This window comes from Chenopodium album, chromosome 15, assembly GCF_948465745.1.
Source record: "Chenopodium album chromosome 15, dcCheAlbu1.1, whole genome shotgun sequence".
In the NCBI taxonomy this organism is placed as follows: Eukaryota; Viridiplantae; Streptophyta; class Magnoliopsida; order Caryophyllales; family Amaranthaceae; genus Chenopodium; species Chenopodium album.
In genome coordinates, this window is record NC_137848.1 from 35783171 (window position 1) to 35801637 (window position 18467).

The 18467-nt window shown below is 31.0% G+C and overlaps 2 protein-coding genes across 2 annotated transcripts; both read left to right on the forward strand.

Moving 5' to 3' along the window:
• Positions 1-7677: 7677 nt before the first annotated feature.
• LOC145581103 (uncharacterized) lies at positions 7678-8905 on the forward strand. The gene is made up of 2 exons (XM_081638169.1): positions 7678-8154; positions 8261-8905. Exons 1-2 carry the CDS (start codon positions 7678-7680, stop codon positions 8903-8905), a joined length of 1122 nt encoding a protein of 373 aa, XP_081494295.1.
• Positions 8906-13098: 4193 nt separating this feature from the next.
• On the forward strand, positions 13099-18196 carry LOC145581104 (putative pectinesterase/pectinesterase inhibitor 28). Its single transcript, XM_081638171.1, has 4 exons — positions 13099-13443; positions 14308-14665; positions 16193-16552; positions 17499-18196. The coding sequence occupies exons 1-4, from the start codon at positions 13099-13101 to the stop codon at positions 18194-18196; spliced, it is 1761 nt and encodes a 586-aa protein (XP_081494297.1).
• Positions 18197-18467: the final 271 nt, after the last annotated feature.

An 18467-nucleotide genomic window follows, 5' to 3' on the forward strand; every position in this document is an offset into this window, starting at 1 on the left:
TTTTTTTTTTTTTTTTTTTTTTGGGAAAAATTCAATTATAGTATAAAATCATATACAAAAATATTTTTTATACATATATGTAAATAACAAAGATCATTATTTTAAATAAACAAGCAAGATTGATATACCATTGCAATTTCCAAAACAAACATTTATGACTACAATAGAAAATATCTAACATAATTTGCAACATATTTCAAATTACTTAAAGAAAGTATTCATATTTTTTCCCTAATTAAAAAAAAATTATTTATTTATTGATTAAAATTCACATCAAAATAGTTGATATCAATGGAGAAGGTGAGAAGGAGGAGAGAGAAAATGAGGCGAAAAACCATTGAATAAGCTCTTCTTGATTTCTTGACTTTCTTGAAGAAAAAGATTATGGGTTTTTGGAAGTTTGTTATTCGTATTTAGTTATAGCATGTTTGTCTGTGGATATTATTGATGGGATAAGGATTTAAAATCCCTCATGTCGCATCATCCTGTTTTTGTTGCACTACTACAAAAATGACCTAAGGTAACATCACATGGTATCACTTTGAAAACTAGAAACTGAACTAATTTATAGGTAACACTATTGTAACACTTTAACATTATGTAACACTTGATTGTAACACTTTAATATTAAGTAACACTTTATTGTAAGATTTGTATCACTTTGATATTTGATACTAAGTACTCACTAAAAAATAAAAAATAAATGTTCTTTCTTCATTAGATCCCTAAACTTTATTGGCAGTTCGATTCATTTTTTTATTTTGCACCATTGGCAATTCGATTCATTCATTTTTTTATTTTGCACCATTGGCAATTCGATTCATTTCATCTGCCTCAAATTTCATTTTTTCAGCTTGAGCTCTCTTCCACAACAGCCCCCTCTACCGCAACTGCCTTCTCACAATGCTCCAACGTAGCCTTTCTCCACCAGAGCCCTCCTCCACCGCAGACCCCCTCCGACACGTGCATCTCCTCGTCTCTCATTCCTTCCCATTGAAGCGCACTCCACGTTCGACTTCTAAAATCGATTGAAGCGAATTCTGATATCAATTGAGGCAAATTCTCTCAGGTGACAAGTTGCTTCTCTATGGAATCATCGAATCTCAATTTCACGATCTAGGGTTTATCCTTAATTTGATTGTCAATATATTCAATTTAGGGTTCTTCGAAACTCGATCATTTTATTAAACTACTGCTTATATTTAAGCTTCTATTGAATTATTGCTTGTAAACTCAATTTTTACTGCTTCCCTAGGTGTTTGAAATACATGTAATGTGAGTTACTGTTGTTGTAGATTTTAGACTCCAAGAGCAAATTGTTTTAGTTTTTTGGGTAAAATTTTCTGATTTTGATTAGTAAGTTTGTGTTCCTTGTAATTTGCAATTTGATGGTTAATCTGAAATAGATGATTAAGTATTTACTAATTTGCAGTTTCGATTTTATTTAGTTCTTTTAACCTTTGGCTATTATTTTTTAGATCTAATCTTTAAAATTATGAATCAAAAATATTGATGTTTTTAATATGTTGTCCCTTAAAAATAAACTGTTCTAATTGTTAGCTAAATTGGTGTAAATAGTTATTTGAAATTTGCAACGGCTTGGCCCAAGCCTGGTGCTATACACATCACCTATGCTAGAAGGAAGCCCAAACCAACAGCAATTTGATGCAACTTGTTAGTTGATGTGGAATTCTGTTACTAAAGTTGTTAGATGAAGGGTAATTAAGTATTCTATGAGGAGTTTGTTGTTTTTGTTATCTAAACTATAATTTGTTTTCAGGAATAGAAGGGAGGGAAGGGAAGTAAGATCATTCTGAAAAGTTGTTAGTAGAAGTTTTAGGAGAGAATTTCTTCCTCTCGAAAGAAGGAAATTAAGTTGAGTTCACACTGAATATATTTGGGCTATTACACCTTTCGTTAATTGCTTTGAATTTACTGTTTGAATCATTCCTAGCAAAGTTTTTATGGAAAAAATTTTGCTCTTTAGTGAGTTAATTTTCTCAATTACTCGTGGAACAATAATTATCTATATTTTGATGTATGTAAAACTCATTTGTGATGACCAATCTGAAATTATTCAAGCAGTGTTTCTTTATATGGTTGTCTGCCAATTGTGACTTTATGAGTTTGAGACATAAATTTGGGTTAGATGGCATGGTTTATCTTAATTTATTGAATATGACATGGTTTTAAAGGTCATGGAGTCTCATTAAGCCAACAAAAAAGGATGCATGCTAAGGCTGTTATCTCATGCTTTTAGAAGCATGGGTGGACTTTGATATGGATCAGGTAAGGTGTCTTGTATACAGGGTTAATTGTTTTACCAACCCCTTCTCCCCTTTTTTTTATTATTACTATTAATTTTTATCAATTTTCTTAGATGGCTAATTGATCCCAGTAGACTGGTTAGGGAAATCCAAATCATCTTTCTGATAACATTATAGTAAATTCCCCATAATCTTATATGCAACTAATACACAAGTAATATTATATTGCTTGTAATTAAATCATTTGTTACTCCTGTGTTACTATATTGAAGGGCGATGAATGCTTAAGCGTGGTAGAGCTCCGAATTTTCAAATCAAGAAGACTGGCCACATTCCTAAACAAAAAGCTATTGAAATTAAGGTTGTAATCAAGGGAAACAATGATAGAGAGTTTATTGACAGATGACCTTTCAAAAGGTAAAACTCAAAAAATGAAATTTTCAGTTTGATTGTCTGGAAGTTCTTACTACTTCACTAACTTGATGGTAAAAAAACCTCCAAAAATGCAGGTTGGCAGCTGGAATGGAATTGGTGGAGGTTTTTAAAAAATATGGAGTTGATCATGAAAACCCGATTTCATGTTTGCAGCTAAGGACAGAAGCTCAAAGAAGAATTGGTGATACAGGCCTGTTAGAGTGTTAGACTTTATGATCAAGCACCTTACTCGGCTTACTTGCCAAGTGGTGCCGTATGATGTCAATGATCGCCTTCGTAGAAGGTGTGATGCATGAGGTAATATGGAGTATTGGCTTGAGAGTGCTGATTTGGCTAACATTAGGAAGGAGGCTGGGGTTAAAGATCCCTACTCGATTCCACCTCCTAGAGGGAAGCTTGGAGAGAGCATTAATGTTCCGAGGGGTTTGTGTCGTCAAGAAGTAAAGATGCTTAAAGATGAACTTAGCATCATGAGAAGGTAGTTATTGACTCGACTCTCTAAATCTGTTATTGTAAGAACAAATTAGATTTGTGGAGATCTTTTATTTTATTTAATATGCCCTTTTTACAGACAAATGGCAGAGCTAAAAACTAAAAACCAAAAACCAAGACCAGTAGCCAATCTCTACGGTAATGCCAGCCAGTGCAACATCTTCTAGGAGGGTCAGTAACTCAACATAAACTGGCTAATTAGTGATCAAACCAAGACAGCACAGTTATCTTATTTGTTTATTTATTTTTTTTTTTTTACTAAAAGAGCTAGTCTTTTGAACATAACTTATTTGCCTTTGTCAATGAAGGAATCCTATGAGGTTCTGATAAAGAAGAAGTATGTTATGGAAATTATGATTAACATGTCTACTAGTATCTTATGCATGTTTGTTATTAACAGTTCATGTCCTTGGTTAATATATTCTATTTTAAAAAGCACCAAGTCCTATTATTGCGTTATTTCATTTTTGTTCTAGTTGTTTGATATACGATGCTTTCACACATAGGATGAAATGGTTCAAGTCTTCAAGATGATGGATTGAGATATCAAGTGATGATGTTATAAGAAGCACCTACTGTTACTGTTGTTTTGCTGCTGCAACTAATGTTGTTACTGTTGTCTGCTTCTAACTCTTGCTACTGCTGTATGCTGCCACTGCTGTCAGATACTGCTGTCTGCTGCTGACTTCTGCTACTGCTGTATGCTGTCACTGCTGTCTGCTGCTACATATTGTTGTCTGCTCGTTGCTTTTGTTATTGCTGTTGCCGTTCTACTGTAGCAAGCTGCTGCTATCTGTTGTTATTAATGCTGTCTTACTGCAACGGCACTTGCTGCTATTGAAATTTGGAAGGTTTTTTTTTTATTTCCTCACTTTTTCCAAGCTAGAGATCGAAGTTGATTTTCTTTTTGTTTGGAATATTTATTCTTTAGCCAAACACATTAAAATTGGTGTTTGTGGATTTTTTTGTAAGAATTATGAAATTATTTCAATCTAAATTGTTGTTCATCACAACGTTACAAGGTTCGCGGTACGTTGCTGCGAATCGCGACCTGAGTCGTTCGTACCGGAACATGGTACAAACGCGACTCAGTTCGCCGGTGGTCGCGTCTCAGGTCGCCGGACTCTGCGAACCAATTTCGTAGCTTGGTTACTTGAGTTTTCTTCGGTTGATCTATGAATGTAAGGGATTTGTTTTATTTTAAAGCAATTTCAGGTTAAAGAATTGTTCAAATATGAAGATAATGGTGGAGGATGAAAGCAGAGAGGATGGAAGAAGGTTGAAGATGATTCCAGAGAATGAAAATGATTATAAAAAAAAAGGACGTAAAGTGGTCCCTTTTGGATTTTTTTTTTTTTTTTTTTTTTTTAAATAGATAATCCTTATTTTACTCTTGTCTTGTCTCATTCTAAAATAATGTAAATCTTTACACTTTACTCCTTTTTATGTGTGATTTCAATAATACAGAGTAAATATAGACATATATAGGTATAATGCTAGAGGATACTATTAGTACATTATACATACATTATAAAGAATGAAGAATGTACTTTTTTGTATTTTTTTTAAACATAAAGAAGATTGTACGTTATTTCACTAAATAATACAGTATTAGATTTTTTTTATTTTTTTGAAAAAGTACAATATTAGATTTTAAAATAAAATATATATGTATATATTATCAAACTATTTTTATTTTTATATTTGTCGAAAATAGTCTGATGTATTATTTTAAAAAAAAATTCATGTTAGTATAAATTTATTGTTATTTTAGAAAAAATAATCTTATATATTATTTTAGAAAAAATAAAAAAAATATGTAGTATTTTAAGAAATATAAAAAATATATACTATATACAGCATACTTGTTACAAAAAAAAAAAAAAAAAAAAAAAAAAAAAAAAAAAAAAAAAAAACTATATACAACATACATTCTGAATATATATATGTATTTATTCATCTAATAATATAATCTAAAAATTAATAACAAAAAAAATTGAAAAGGGAAACTATTACATTTACTCATTTAATGTAGTATTAATGAAAATTAACATAGTAAAAAAAGTTATTAGCAAATTTCTATATTTTTGTTTGATAAGGATGGTTATATTAATTGATATGACCCCTAAAAAAAATTATTTGATATATATCCAAGTCATGCTCGATCTACGTGGTATAAATACTTAGATTAAAAAACGGCAATTATTAAGGTAAAATTAAAAAAAAAAAAAAAAAAAAAAAAAAAAAAAAAAAAAAAAACTTACAAAAGATAAGGTTATATATTATATAAATTAGACGACCAAAAAAAATTACAGATTATATAAAATTCAAAGTTAAGATCTAAAACTAAGGAGATATAATTTTTATTATTTAAGAAAAAGATAAATTGATTAACAAATTTTATTACAATATATTATGTACCTATAAGATATACAAAAAAATTATGATAATTAATAATTACGAATTATGATATTTTGTTAAATCAAAAAATTTATTTTGAATAACACCCATATATCAAAGAAGTTTTAAAATAGTAAATTGATAAAAAGTTATGAATTGAAGATTGTCGATAATATGTGAATAAGAAATGGAGCAATGGACAAAGTATATAACTATACATTTTTATAGGGTATTGTGAAAAATAGGTATGTGATAGATCTCTAATTAAAGAATTATAATATACGTTAATACACTTGGTGTATATTAAACTATAATTACATACTTATATAAAGTATCGTGAATTTTTGATAAGCTGATAAGTAAAGTATAATGATGGTGAATATGTATATTTTTAGTTAATTATCAATCAAATATGATAACTTAATAACATACCTATATTATTGATCTATGATAGGAAAATGAATACTTAGTCTATATTGTGAAACTATAATTACATACTTGTATAAAGTATCGTGGATTTTTGATAAGTTGATAAGTAAAGTATAATGATGGTGATTAAGTATATTATTGGTTGATTATCAAGCAAATATGATAACTTAATAGCATACCTATATTATTGGTTGATGATAGAAAAAGGAATACTTAGTATATATACTTATATAAAGTATTGTGGATTATTGATAAGCTGATAAGTAAAGTATAATGATGGTGAATAAGTATATTATCGATTAATTATCAATCTAATAGCTTAATAACATACATATGTTATTGATTGATGATTAGAAAAGGAATACTTAGTCTATACTGTGAAACTATATTATATACTTATATAAAGTATCGTGGATTATTGATAAGCTGATAAGTAAAGTATAATGATGGTGAATAAGTATATTATCGATTAATTATCAATCAAATATGATAGCTTAATAACATACATATGTTATTGATCGATGATCAGAAAAGGAATACTTAGTTTATATTGTGAAACTATAATGACATACTTGTATAAAGTATCGTGGATTATTAATAAGCTGATAAGTAAAGTATAATGATGGTGAATAAGTATATTATCGATTAATCAATCAAATATCATAATTTAGAACTTAATAACATACAATATGATTGATTGATCAATAAACCCTAAACCCTAAACCCTTAATATCATACTAAGGTAATTAATAAATATGAATATCCCTAAGAATAATTATAATGATTTTTTTAATTTGATAAAACTAAGATTTATATTTGATTGATACAGAATTACAAATAAAATTATAACTTATTTAAAATTATATTTAAATTCTTAAATAAAAAAATAATGAAAAAAAAGGAAAGAAAGTGGGACGTTGTAACAACGTTCCCATTATTCCCTTAACTCTTTTACTAAAAACCCATTAGTCACATGTTCCAATGATCAATCATATCCTACACTCTAAAAGTGAAATAGTAGATGAAAAGCCAGCCATATTTCCCTCCTTGAACAGACTATATATCTAGAGATCAAGACTTTCAACTTCCTTCTACAACCATAAAACCCAAAAAAAAAAAGTAAATTTTTTTTTTTTAAAAACCAAGATAAACATTCAGTAATGGCGTTTGGGAAAAAAGGAGCCAATCAAAGACAAAGACCACAACCTACAAATTGTGAGCAACCTCAGAATAAGTCAAATGATGATTTTATTATTGTGGAAGATGAAATTCAACCAGAAAATACAACTACAATTGAGCAAAATCCTTCACAAAAAAATAAAAAGCCATAGTTAGATGAAGTTACAATGGTGGAAGAAGGATTGAAAAAGAAGAATGTAGGAGGAACAAAAAAAATGGAAATGCAACCATTGTGGCAAAGTAGCAAGCAGCTCGTACACACGGATACATCAACATTTTTTTGGTCCACCCCCTAGAATTAAATCCGAGATTGGGCGTTGTACAACAATGTTGTCAAATAGGGTTCTCCTTCAACAGTTAAGGAAGAAAGTGGAAGACGCAGAGCATGATGGTGTCTCACCATCCTTAACACGATCTACTGTCAACATCAACCACAGCTGCTACGAGCAGTCCCATAGCAAAGTCTTTTACTACCATGGAAAGGCATCAAGTTGACATTAAAATTGTTCGATTTTTATGTGCTAATGGGATTCCATTTAATGTGCTTAGAAGTCCAGAATTTGGAGAGATGTGTAAGGCTCTTAATCATGCTCCAAAATATTATAAACCTCCATCGGCGGATAGAGCAAGAACTTCTTTGCTTGATGATTACAAGAGAGAAATCGAAAAAGAGTGTGCTCCTGTGAAAGATACTTGGGTGACTCAAGGGACTTCTATAGTTTCTGATGGGTGGACAAATGTTAAACATAAACCACTCATCAATGTCATTGCATCCAATAGTCGGGGTTCGATGTTTTTGTATGTTGAAGATTTTTCTGGCGTGGAGAAAACAGGAAAAGCAATAGCAGATTTTCTCCTCACATCGATCGATGAAGTAGGCCCCTCAAATGTTCTTCAAGTGGTCACTGATAATGCAGCAAATTGCAAGTTAGCAGGGAAGGAAATCGAAAAGGTACATAAGCATATATTTTGGTCCCCATGTGTTGTACATACCTTAAATTTGATTTTCAAAGACTTTGCTACTGCATTTCCTTTTATTCATGAAAAACATTGTGAAGTATTTTTTAAACCATAATCATGCTCATGCTATTTTTAGAAATCACTCGGGACTTGAGTTGTTAAAAGTAGCAAAAACTAGATTTGCTTCACATTACATCTTACTGAAAAGATTATCAGAATGTAGAGAAGCCTTAGGTACTACTATAGTTGTAAGGGCTTGGAAGGATTGGGTGAACTCCGGAGATGAGCGTACAAAAGAATTAGGAAAGGAAGTGGCAGCAACTATAACTGATGATGAATTTTGGGATGAAGTTGACAATATTTTGGCCATTACCAAGCCAATATATTTGATGATAAAGTTTGCTGATGGTGAAGGGCAAAAAATGGGGGAATTGTATGAAAAAATGGACTGCATGATTGGTGAAATTAATGATGTAATGAAGAATAATAAACATCATGCTGATAAGGAAAAAATGAATGAGATTCTTTTGTCTAGGTGGGAGAAATTGAATATACCTATGCATTGCTTAGGATTTGCTCTCAATCCTTTTTTTTACGATACAAACTACCTACAATCTCCCGCTCCTGGTGGGGTGCCTAGGAGAGCTCCAAATTATGGTAGAGAAGTTGTTCAAGGTGTTATTAAGGCTTTTGATAAAATAGGGGAAGATGAAGAGGAAAGAAGATGTTGCGTCAACAATTAGCTACCTTCCAAGCTAGGGGGGAATTTTTGGGACACTTTCAGCAAAGGTTGATGCTGTGACAATGAGTCCAATTTCATGGTGGTCTACCTATGGGGCTGAAACTCCTGAACTAGCAGAGATTGCTGTTAAGGTGTTATCACAGCCTATAACCAGTAGCTCAGCAGAAAGAGTATGGAGCACATACTCTTATATTCACAACATCAAGAGAAATAGACTCAATTATTTGCGGGCTGATAAGTTGGTGTTTATTCACACAAACATCAGACTTATCTCTCGCTTCACAGCAAGCTACAAAGATGGACCATATAGGAAGTGGGATGTTAACCCTGAGACTACCTATTTAGATGATTCAGCAACAAGATTAGAAGACTCAAGGTGGAGGGAAGGACTTGATTCACTAGAAGGAGGAGATGATGATGCAAATAAGATACCTGAATCTAAGAGGCAACGATTCCCAGACTCCTAGCTGATATTATTATTTGACTTCTAATGTTCTGAACTTCTGATTTTTTGAAGTATAATGTATATTTGCACTTTAGTCATTTTGGCCATTTTGGCTTTTGGAGCTAAGTGAAGTTTGTATGTAAAAATGTAAGAGCATGTGCTGATGGATTATGTCTTTTGAGTAAACTTTTGGCTACAATGATTGTAATGAAAAATTCAGAAAATCCATGAAAAAATGTTAGTATTATTCTTGCAATTATAATTTCAGTATTTAACTTGATTTATTTATAGAGAAATTTTTTTTTGACACATCGTACCCATCGTACCGGATTCATACATGGTAATGTACCACGTATCCGTTTCCGTTCCACGTTTCGAATCGTACCTCGTACCTTGTAACCTTGGTACTTCATCATATATGTTAATTTCTCATACATAGTTGATGTACATATTAATATTATTTAATAATAATAATAATAATAATAATAATAATAATATTACCTATAAATCAATAAGGTGTTACATTAGTTTGCAAAAAGTGATACATAATATAGAATAAAGTGAAAGATATTTATTTCTTTTGCTCCGTTTTATGAGCCTTTCTCATTTCAGTGCTCGAGCTTGAGCTGATGTTGTCCTATAAAGAAGCTTCCTAGTAGTAGCTTCAGTGACCTAACTAACAGCTGAGTCCTCTCCGAACCGCAGGAGATAGTTTCCTATATGTAAAAGATGATTGAAAAATGTTACCTAATAATCAATAAAGTGTTATATTAGTTCGAAAAAGTGATACATGATGTCGGATAAAGTGTACTATATGATTGAAAAATGTTACTAAAGATAAATAAGTGTTACATGAGAAATAAAAAGTAACACTTTGAAAATGATATTAATAATATAAAAAGTGTTGCATAAGAGGGTTTATAGTAACACTTTAGAAAGTGTTATCATACATTACCCAAAGTGTTACTTAAGACTTTAGGTAACATGGGCGGAAGTAGCATTCAATAAAGTGTTACCTATTGTCTATAATAACACTTTTACCACTTCATGTAATACTTTTTGGGTGTTATTTGAGGTTAGTTTTGTACTAGTGGTTTGAGGGGATACAAGTTATCCCATATACAAGTTATATATGTGTTAATAACAAAGATAATTACTTTAAATAAACAAGATTTGATATACCATTGCAGTTTCCACACAAACATTTATGACTATAATAGAAAATATCTAACATAATTTGCAACATATTTCAAATTATTTCAAGAAAGTATTCATATTTTTTCCCTACTAAAAAAAAAGTTGTTTATTAATTGATTAAAATTCACATTAAAGTAGTGCGTACATATATTAACTTTTTTAGATTTTTTTTTAAAACAAAAATTTGTAAAATAACTAATTATATTGAAAGGTTGATATTAGTTACCGTGCATGGTACGGGACCTAAACTAGTAACCTATATTTATAGGTGTGGATGGAGCTTTGAAGAAATAGGCGGAATATTCCAGAAATTCTCCATCATTCTTGTATCTATGATATTCTAGAAAATTCACGAATGATATTTTAACTACTTCCAATATCAAGAATTTTCTAGATCATTTTAGGAACTTGCATGATAAGCTAACTAGTAGAAAAATCTAGAGAAATGAGGAGCAATACTAACCACTCTACATGTATCGGGAAGCTTCTAGACCATGAACCAATACTCTATAAAAAATAATACTCTCATCGGTTTCCGTGTCGAAAAATATTCAGTTAAGGTTTTATGGCGCCATATTAGTCCTTAGGGATCCGAATTGAGCTCGGAATTAGCAAAAAAATAACGCAAGTGCCTCGTTTTACGTGAAAAAAAAGTATTGATTTATGAGCAACTGCTTTTTGTTGTAAAAACGAGGCACTTACGTTAATTTTTTGTCAATTCCGAGCTTAATTTGGTCCTTTAAGAACTATTAAGGCCCCTAAAACCTTAACTAAATATTTTTTTTGCCACGTAAAACGATGAAAAAATTGAATTATGTTGCAATTTACAATATATAACAACTTTTTAGACTGCATTTTGCAATTTTTTTAAAAATGATTGCAATTTGCAAAATACTAACTTTAAATGGCTGCAATTTACAAATTTTCCCAACAATTAATATACATACATAGTATATACTCTCAACACCATAAGGATTTAGAATTTCACACAAAATATCGAATAGGTTTGAATTTTTTCTCCTTTTCTTATTCAATCGTTGATCAGGATGAATTCACATGCTCAGGAGAGATCAACAAGTATGCCCTTTTTCTCTCTCCTTTTTAACAATACTAGAGCATATCCGTGCTTTGCACGGGATACATTATGCACAAAAGAAAACTATTTGAAGTAAAATGTTGGTGATTATTGGTATCCCTTGAAAAAAATACAAAAGAATAAAATTAAAAAAATAGTTGGATGGGTAGGGTAATTATTAGTGTTTTTAAAAAATTAAAAAAAAAGGTGTGATCAATAGAATTTGAGGATTGGGGATTTGGGGGATTGTGGTGAATTGAATCTATAATTATATTATAGACTAGAGTGTATCCGTGCTAACGCACGGTCTATACGTAGCATGTATATTTAGAAAGAAAAAGAATAAGAGATGTGGTAGTTATTAAAAAGAATGGAGAAATGGAAGTTATTATATTGGAGGTTAAAAAAAAATGCATGAGATTTAAGAATTTGGCTTTTGGAGGATTATGGTTAACTGACTCTGCAATTATATAAAGGAAATTTTGTGAAAAACTACCTATTATAGTCTTGAATTTGCGAGAAACTACCTATTAAAAAAATGTTGTAATTGACTACCTAATTTTTGAAAAATGTTGTAACTTACTACCTTAGGCCGGAATATGAAGTTTCACCAAAATTGTCCGGCGTTGACTTGGTAAAGTTGATTTGGGAAAGAAAGGGGTCATTAAGTGTCACGTGATGGTCACATGACCAAGTCAACATCGGAGAATTTTGGTATAACTTCATATTCCGGCTTAAGGTAGTAAATTACAACATTTTTCAAAAATTAGGTAGTCAATTACAATATTTTTTTTTAATAGGTAGTTTCTCGCAAATTCTGGACTAAGGTAGTTTTTCACAAAATTTCCTTATATAAAAGATATGTTGATCCAGAACTTTATATATATAAATATCAATAAGTATAATTAATAAAAATTTGTTATTCTCCGTAAAAAAAATGATATTCGAAAGTTATACGTAGTTACATTACCAACAAGTGCCCAAGTGAATATATATTTTTATACATGTATATAAATTATTATTAACGTTATTGATCAAAGTGGATTATGTAAATTATGTAAAACGTCAAAATAAATAGAGCACTTTAAATAATGGAATACCATTTAAAAGTAGGACTTATATGTATCAAATTAGATTTTATCAAATATATTGTGACAATATTAATAAATGTATCTTGTACGTAATTCTAGCCACCAAAAGATGATTAGTTAGATTTCCTTTTAGAATTCTATAATTGGAAAACACCATCACAAAGATGGTTCTTGTCAATTCTTCCGATCTCTCCTATTGACCTCACATTAAGAAAACAATCTCCTTGCGAAAGTTAAAAAAAAAAAAAAAAAAAAAAAAAAAAAAAAAAAAAAAGAAAACTCAACTAGGAAAATTAAACAAAACCAAATTGTACTCAGCATAATTTTAATAATCATAATTTATCACACGTTAAATTGCTAATGCATCAAATTGATAAATAGATAAAATGGCAGGTGATCATGACTTCAATGTCGAACATATGAAAAAGAAGAAGGTAGCTTTCATTGGTATATCTTCTTTAATGATGCTAGGAATGGTTGTAGCCGTGACTATAGGAATAAAGGACACGGGCAATGGAGGTAAGTATAACGACGATGATGATGGCTTAGCGACGTCTTCCAAGGCGGCCCGATCAGTATGCCATGTAGTTGAACATCGCCATGCTTGCGAGAGAACCCTTGCTCATGTTCACACATCTGATCCTAACAAAATTGTTCAAACTACTTTTAATGCAGCCGTGGTTAAGCTTGAGGGTGCATTAGCTAAATCTAATTCTATTAAGGGTAAAAAGGTAAAAATACTTCATATATTTTTATTTTATTATATTTCTAAATGCAAACATTTTTCAATGATTTTACCTATTTTCCTCCCATTTTTATATTTCATAAAATAAACCATATTATTTTTATTTTATTTTTATTTTATTTTATTTTGATACATTCTATAAGAGATGAAACAAATGTAAGGAAAGAACATCTTCTCCTAAAATCAAAGTAAAAAATTATACTTCCTCCGTTCTTTTTATATTGCACTATGAGGGATTTCACGCTTGCCAATGTATTACTTTAGCTATTAAGATGTTCAATTATATTTTTGTAAAAATTATAAAAATTTGATATTTGAAAAGAAATTTCGAGATGAATCTAACTAGATCCCACATGACTATATTTTTCCTAATGGATAAATCACAAATGATGATCAAAGAAGATTAAGTGAATAGTGTAAAAGTCCTAATAGTACAATAAAATAAAAACGGAGGAAGTATTGGAATTACAATGGGTTTGACAAATGTAAATTCAAATTATGTTAAAATGAATTTTCCAAATTCGACCTATAAATACCCTATTCCCTAGCAAGTTAGAGTAATACATAAATGATCCTATTTAATGCAAATTGAATAAAATCGCAAATTCTATTTCGTGTTACATAGATTAAAAGAATCAATACTTTCAAGAAATTGTATTGAAATAAGGGATGATGTAAATCTTGTTAGCCGGCCTAAAATCATTTTGGGAAAAGGAAAAGCTTTAAATCTAATATTTTTTATGTCAGAAAAAGTAATTATTTGTACAATTCATTGAATTTTTTGTTATACTATTAGAATTTCTCATTCATCTGGTAATATAATACTTATATATCATATATGATTTATTAGGATGATCCTAGAACTGCAGGAGCATTGGAAACATGTAAAGAAGTAATGGAGTATGCAATTGGTGACCTTAAACGTTCAATCGACCAAATGGGTGATTTTGATTTACGTAAGAGGGATGAGTGTGTCGAGAACATGAGGGTTTGGCTTAGTAGTTCCATGACCTTCTTGGAAACTTGCATCGATGCGTTCAAAAATACGACCGGAGATGCCGAAGAGAAGATGAAGTCACTGTTAAATGCTCCCAGAGAACTTACCTGTAATAGCATGGATGTTGCAACTGAGCTCTATACAATTTTTAAGTCTTTGAAAAATACAAATACAAGTCAAGCTCACAAGCGATCGCGTGCTGGAGAAAAAGGTATGTTTGAGTGTTGCCACTTTCACACACTACCTCCGTTTTGTATTAATTTGTGTAGCATTTACTAAAAATAGCTGCTAGCTGGATGATATCCTTTATTGGGTGGATGATATCCTCTATTGGCTATATGGTGTCATGGCTTTATCCAGCAAATAGAGGATATCATCCAGTCAGTAGATATATCATCCAACCAATATAGGATATCATATAGCCAATAAAGGATATCATCCAGCCCAATAGAGGATATTATCCAGCCAACAGAAATATCATCCAGCCAATAAAGAATATCATATAGCTAATAAAGGTATCATCCAGCCAATAAAGAATATCATCCAACCAATAGAGAATATCATCCCGTCAATTAAAGATATCAAAAATCCGCATTTTGTTAATGGACTAAAAAAACATTTCGTCAGTCCCGACTGACACAATACCTTCTCATTTTTCTATACCTATAATAATATTAAAATTGCAATTGTTACAATAAATAGGGAACAAATCAAGTAAAAATGTTAAGAGACAATGTAGTTCATAAGCCATAGCGTCAAGTTCGGAGAAATGGTAAACTCTAATAGATGATATTAGGGAGCATAAATCCTTTTTGATTTAGTGATTGTGATACAATTATTATTATTATTTTTATTTAAGTTAAAGATGAAAATTATTTTATGGATGAGATAAGAAAAGTAGTGACTATACAAAAATTTCATAGTTTGTATACATGATGTAATTGTACTTAATAAGGTTCTTTATACCCTTAAATTTACCTAATGCACTTATCTCATTTGGGGATTTTCTGTATGGTTGGCCACACCGTGTGGCGGGGTTATTCAAGTTACTCGATCACTGACCTAGTAACCCTTCAAGTAACCCTATTTGAACCCGTCAACTACCCCTGACCGAATAACCCCTCGAGTAACCTCTGACCGAGTAACCATTCGAGTAAACCCTGATGGAGTAACCCCTCGAGTAACCTCTGATCGAGTAACCCCTCGAGTGATCCCTAACTGATTAACTTGAGTAACCCCTGATCAAGTAACTCGAGTAATCCCGGCCACAAGAAATGGCTAGCCATATATAAAAATATTGTCATATACTGCCTCCGTTTTTAAATACTTGCTCCATTTTCTTTTTCCGACCATTTTAAAATACTTGCTCAATTTTCTTATTTGGAAAACTTTTACAATATTTAATTAATTTCTCTTACCTAGTGGACCCACCATGAATCATATTCTATTAATTTTATATTCTCTTTACTACTTCTGCTTTTTACAATTTTTTATTCTTCCACCTATCCCACTACCTTCATATTTTATTACTTTTTTCAATTACTTTTAAAACTCCGCATATAGAGAAATGAAGCAAGTATCTAAAAATGGAGGGAGTACTATGTATACATTTACAATATAGACTCAAAGATTTGGCGTGTGTATGTGCATGACATGCAATTAATAGTGCAATGATCACTCCAAATAATAATTCATCAAAATCTTGACGCTAAAGCTTCTACTAGTGTAATTTTTATAGGGAAGGTTAATAAAGAAGACGAGGCTCGACTTTGGGCAGATTTAAGGGAGCGAAAACTACTTCATGAACGTGGGGCGAGTATGAAGGCAGATGTAGTGGTATCTAAAGATGGAAGCGGTAAATTTAAAACTATAACGGATGCCTTGAAGGAAGTACCGCATATAGATGCAAATAAAGTGGGAACCATTGTAAATAAAACATTTGTGATTTACATCAAGGAAGGCATCTATGAAGAAGAAGTTCGAGTAGAGGCAACAATGTCGAATGTTATGTTCGTAGGTGATGGACCGACTAAGACGGTCATAAGTGGGAAGAAGAACTTTGCTGATGGCTTAACTCTCTACAAAACAGCAACAATTTGTATGATGATTCTATTCATGAGCTTATCCTATATTTGCATTGAACCATACATATATTTATATGCAGCCCTAAGGCCCCTAACATAGTAGCATAACACGCAATAGATAATTAACTACACAAATTATAATGTTTAGCTAATTAATATTAAAAAAAATGGTTTTATATTAGTAGTTATTGCTGGATAAGTACCCTATATGATGCTTGAATATTAATATAAAATAATATAAGGATCTATACAATTGCAGCCAGTAATCATAGATGTTTTATGATAATGTGTTCACAAGCTACAAGTACATGGAAAAACAAATAAACCTGGTAAATTTGTATCAAGCTAAGCCTAACTAATGTACAATTATTGTTACGTACTACTAGTACTCTGTACTCCACATTGTTTATGAGTTTGAATAAGAAACCGAAAATGCTAAAGATTACAATTAAGTTGTAATAAAAATAACCTTACCACAATCTTATGTGTCCTGATGATGTGTTGGAAAACATGACAAGAAGACGGATAATGAAATGGAAATAAAAAAAAAAAAAAAGACTATATTATTCATTTGGAAATTAGAGATTTCTAAAAAATTAAATAAACATCAAAGTTTATGAGGAAATTAAACAAACTAACATAGATGCTAAAAGTAGCATAAATTTAAATCATTGCATGTTATGGTTTAAAAGTACCTTACATTATGTAAAAGCATGATACTTATTATTATAAGAAACTACCACTGCGAAAAATATACAATTTTTTTCTATAAAACGTAAATAAAAACAAGAATAAAATTCAAAGGACTATTTCATTGTAGAAATTAAGCCCAAAATTATTCTTTTCACACACTAAATTTTCTTTTATGACCTTTTTTGTGACACTATACACATTAACTGTGAATTTTCATATATTATTGCTCAACTTGTTACTAAATCAATTTTTTTTTTTTTAATGCAGCAATAATGGGAAGGAATTTCATAGCCAAGGATATAGCCTTCGAAAATTCAGCAGGTGCAGAAAAGCACCAAGCAATAGCTTTGTTGGTCCAATCTGATATGTCAATATTCTATAATTGTCATATAAATGGCTACCATAACACATTGCATGCACATAGCTATCGACAATATTATCGGCATTGCACCATTACAGGTACCATTGATTTTATATTTGGTAACGCAGCTGCCGTTTTTCAAAATACTAGGCTTGTCATACGCAAGCCGTTAGAGGATCAAGACTGCGTAATAACAGCACAAGGTCGATTAAACATAAAAGGGCCAACAGGGTTCATACTCCAAAACTGTACCATTATGGCAGATCCATTGTACTACCCATTACGCCATAAGAACAAAGCCTTCTTAGGCCAACCTCGAAAGAAGTTTTCTCGAACAATCATCTTGCAATCGTACTTAGCTGACTCAATAGATGCGGAAGGATGGAAACAATGGCCGGGAATTGTTGCAAAAGATAGTTGCTATTTTGCCGAGTTTGAGAATATAGGCCCTGGTGCAACATTGATGGGGCGAGCTAAGTGGCATGGGATTAAGAATATTAGTAAACACGAGGCTGATGGTTTTACTCCAGAAAAATTTTACGATGGTAATCGATGGATTCGTCCCACCGGAGTACCTTATATACCGGGGATGGTGCCTAAATAGGGATAGCTAGAGGAAAATAAAGTTGTGGTAATGTAGAAGCTCGTGCACATATAGTTCTAGTTATCTTTTATGTGCATATGAACCGAGGATTATTGATTAAAGATGTATATGTTCTTTAATTAAGAAAATACAACTGAAACTAAATACGTCACACATATTATGATACTTAAGTAACCATTTTTGTTGAATATGTAATAGGTTATTATCCAAGTTGGAAAATCAAATGTTACTTTAATATTCTACGTTAGTTAATTTTTTTAATATCAAATGT

Coding starts and splice junctions, on each gene's coding strand:
- LOC145581103 (XM_081638169.1), top strand. CDS start 7,678: ATGGAAAGGCATCAAGTTGACATTAAAATTGTTCGATTTTTATGTGCT. Junction 8,155..8,260: donor CAGGGAAGGAAATCGAAAAG/GTACATAAGCAT, acceptor AACATTGTGAAG/TATTTTTTAAACCATAATCA.
- LOC145581104 (XM_081638171.1), top strand. CDS start 13,099: ATGGCAGGTGATCATGACTTCAATGTCGAACATATGAAAAAGAAGAAG. Junction 13,444..14,307: donor ATTCTATTAAGGGTAAAAAG/GTAAAAATACTT, acceptor ATGATTTATTAG/GATGATCCTAGAACTGCAGG. Junction 16,553..17,498: donor CTACAAAACAGCAACAATTT/GTATGATGATTC, acceptor TTTTTAATGCAG/CAATAATGGGAAGGAATTTC.